This window comes from Pteropus alecto, unplaced genomic scaffold (assembly GCF_000325575.1).
Source record: "Pteropus alecto unplaced genomic scaffold, ASM32557v1 scaffold223, whole genome shotgun sequence".
Lineage (NCBI taxonomy): Eukaryota > Metazoa > Chordata > Mammalia > Chiroptera > Pteropodidae > Pteropus > Pteropus alecto.
The window spans coordinates 3,556,974-3,559,366 of NW_006434441.1; the positions used below are offsets into that span (position 1 = coordinate 3,556,974).

Sequence of the window (2,393 nt, forward strand, 5' to 3'; positions counted from 1 at the left end):
GTCCTGCTCAGATCTTAGTGCATAGAGCTGTCTCACTGCTGGACAGTGACAGCGTGAGCAAAGAGGGGCAGATACCTAAAGCTCTCCTGCTGATGACTGGCAGGGCGGGGGTCACGATGACTTCTGGCAGCAAGTACGGCCAGAGGCAGCTCCTGGGGGTTCTGTCAGTGGAGCAACTTCACTGGGCCATCTCTGCCACCTCACAGAAGCCATCCCACCACAAACAGTCACCTGTCCTGAGCTGGAAATGAGAGTGGCTTTGGGGCTGTCAATCAACTGTCTGGATCTTGGTGTGTTCACTGACCCTGCCTTTCCTGAGCACCTACTTCAACAGGGCACAGAGCTTGGGGCTGGAGAGTAAAACATGCTCCAAGATGCTGCCCCGTGTTCTCACACCTCTGTCCACTGCGATCCAGTGTGAGAGGTGACCAGGAGCAGCAGGTCGCCATGTAAAAGGACAGGAGGGAGAGGTCAAATGCCTGGGGAGCAGAATTTGCAGGCAAGGTGGTGTGTGAGCTGAGTCATACTGGCCGGGCGGTACTTTTCCGGGCAGAGCGCTGGGAGGGCACACGGCGTGCCAGGGCAGGGAGGCATGGACGGAGTGCGTACTCTGGAACGTGAGTCACCAGGGTCATGTGTGTGTGGGTGTGAGTGGCCGGAGGGGGCAGGGGTGCTGGTTGAAGTCATGGCGTAGAGACTTTGGGCTACAGCTTTGGGGGCGGATCTGGGCCTGTGTCTCTGGCCAGGTGGTAGTGGCTGTGTGGCTCCTCTCAAAGGGCCGGCTCAGAGGTTGGTGAGAGGAGGCGAGAGGGCTGGGGGACAAGGAGGAAGTGCCAGCTCCTGGAAGAACAGCATGCCGGCTTGGAACCACGTGAAGCTCGAGCCCGACAATTTCTGGCTGCTCTGGTGGCAGGACCATGGGCAGATCGGGGTCGTCGGAGACCGTGCATCGCCAGCCTGCACGCCCACCCCAGGCGCTTCTCACCTGTTCGCCTTTGGAGTGGCTGGGAGATGCATAGGCCTCGGGGTAGTGCTGTCGCTCGAAGGGGCACTCGAGTGGCTCAAGGTGGTGCTGGCCAAAGGCCTCTGTGCGCAGATGCTTGCGGGCCCCACCGCTGCTCTGTGAATCGATGCTCAGGCGGCAGCTGTCCTGGTCACCTGGTGTCCCGGGCAGGGAGAAAGCTCTCAGGGGACCCATCTCCACCCAGCCTGGAGCGGAGGAGCAGACTCAGCTGCAGACAGAGGGTCAGGCCAGGCTCGGAGGCTCTGGCCATGGCTGCTCAGAGATAGGCCACATGCTGCAGGTGGGGAGCTGCCAGGCTGCAAAGCCCTAGGTTGAAGAGGTTTCTGTCCCCATCAGAGCAAACCACCCCAGCACCCCCCTACCCCTGTGCCCCACACTCACTGTCATCAGTCTTCCTCTTGCTGTCCCCTGGCTGTGCAATCCCCAGCAGCCCATTGATGGAGTAGGTAGAGCCCAGAGAGTCAGACTGTGGTGACTCTGGGGGCGTCACGGCCGAGCTGGGGACTGCAGGGCATGAGAAGGACAGGGTCAGGATGGGGGGGGGGGGGAAGCAGCCCAGAGAGCCCCTGCTGCCACCATGGAGGAGTTGGGGCCGCTGGTGGGAGGGATCCTGGAGTTGAGGTTGCCTGAGGTTTTGCCACTCTGAACACCTCAGTGACTGGACCCTGGAGCCCAGCAAGGCTTTGTTCCCGTGGAAGGGCTCATCTGCACAGCGGGCATGTGTACAACCCCCTGCGTGTCCCCTTGTGTGCTCCTGCAGCCCCTCGACCACTCACTCAGCGTATGTCCTGGGCTCAGGGACTTGGTGGCCACGCAGCTGTCCATGGGGAGGTTGAAGGGCTGCTGCACTTTGGTCCGGATGATTCTGCAGGGCAGATGGGGAGGCTAGGAGAGGGCCAGCAAGCAGGCCCGGGGGCCTCTCAGACCCAAGTGCCCTTTAGAAATTCCGCTTGGGGGTCATAGAGGCGCCTGGCACTCAGCCCATGCCCATCAAACCCACGACCTTACTGCTCACACCTGGTCCTCCCCAGTACTCCCATCTCACGGTGACATCCCAGTCACTTGAGGCAGAGACGCGGGGTCCGACACTGCCTACCCCTCCTTCTGCTATCACATTGCCCTCTGGTGCTGCAGTTTGACCTTGGACCCCTCCAGCCCTGGTCCCTCTCTGCACATGGCTGCAGGCACTGCAATGTGCCCCACTGCCCACTGCCTCCTTCCAGGTTGCTCACCGCCCACCCCATCCATCTTGCCCTTTCTGGTTTCTTCTTTCTATTGTAGCCAGACTGGACTTTCTGAAATGCAAGTCAGTCTCCTGCTTAAAAACTGCCACGAGCTTCTCGTTGCTCAAAAGTCAGAGACAAGACCA

General features: G+C 60.5%; 1 protein-coding gene across 2 annotated transcripts in view; it reads right to left on the reverse strand.

Annotated features, from left to right (window-relative positions):
• PAX8 (paired box 8) overlaps nt 1–2,393 on the reverse strand; it is a 59,560-nt gene that overhangs the window by 20,390 nt on the left and 36,777 nt on the right. For both annotated transcript variants that reach the window (XM_015587415.2, XM_015587414.2), the window contains exons 5-7: nt 1,801–1,889; nt 1,406–1,528; nt 986–1,158 (exon numbers count right to left, since the gene is read on the reverse strand). In XM_015587415.2, coding sequence (XP_015442901.1) covers nt 986–1,158; nt 1,406–1,528; nt 1,801–1,889 — 385 coding nt within the window. The remainder of the gene's footprint in view (nt 1–985; nt 1,159–1,405; nt 1,529–1,800; nt 1,890–2,393) is intronic.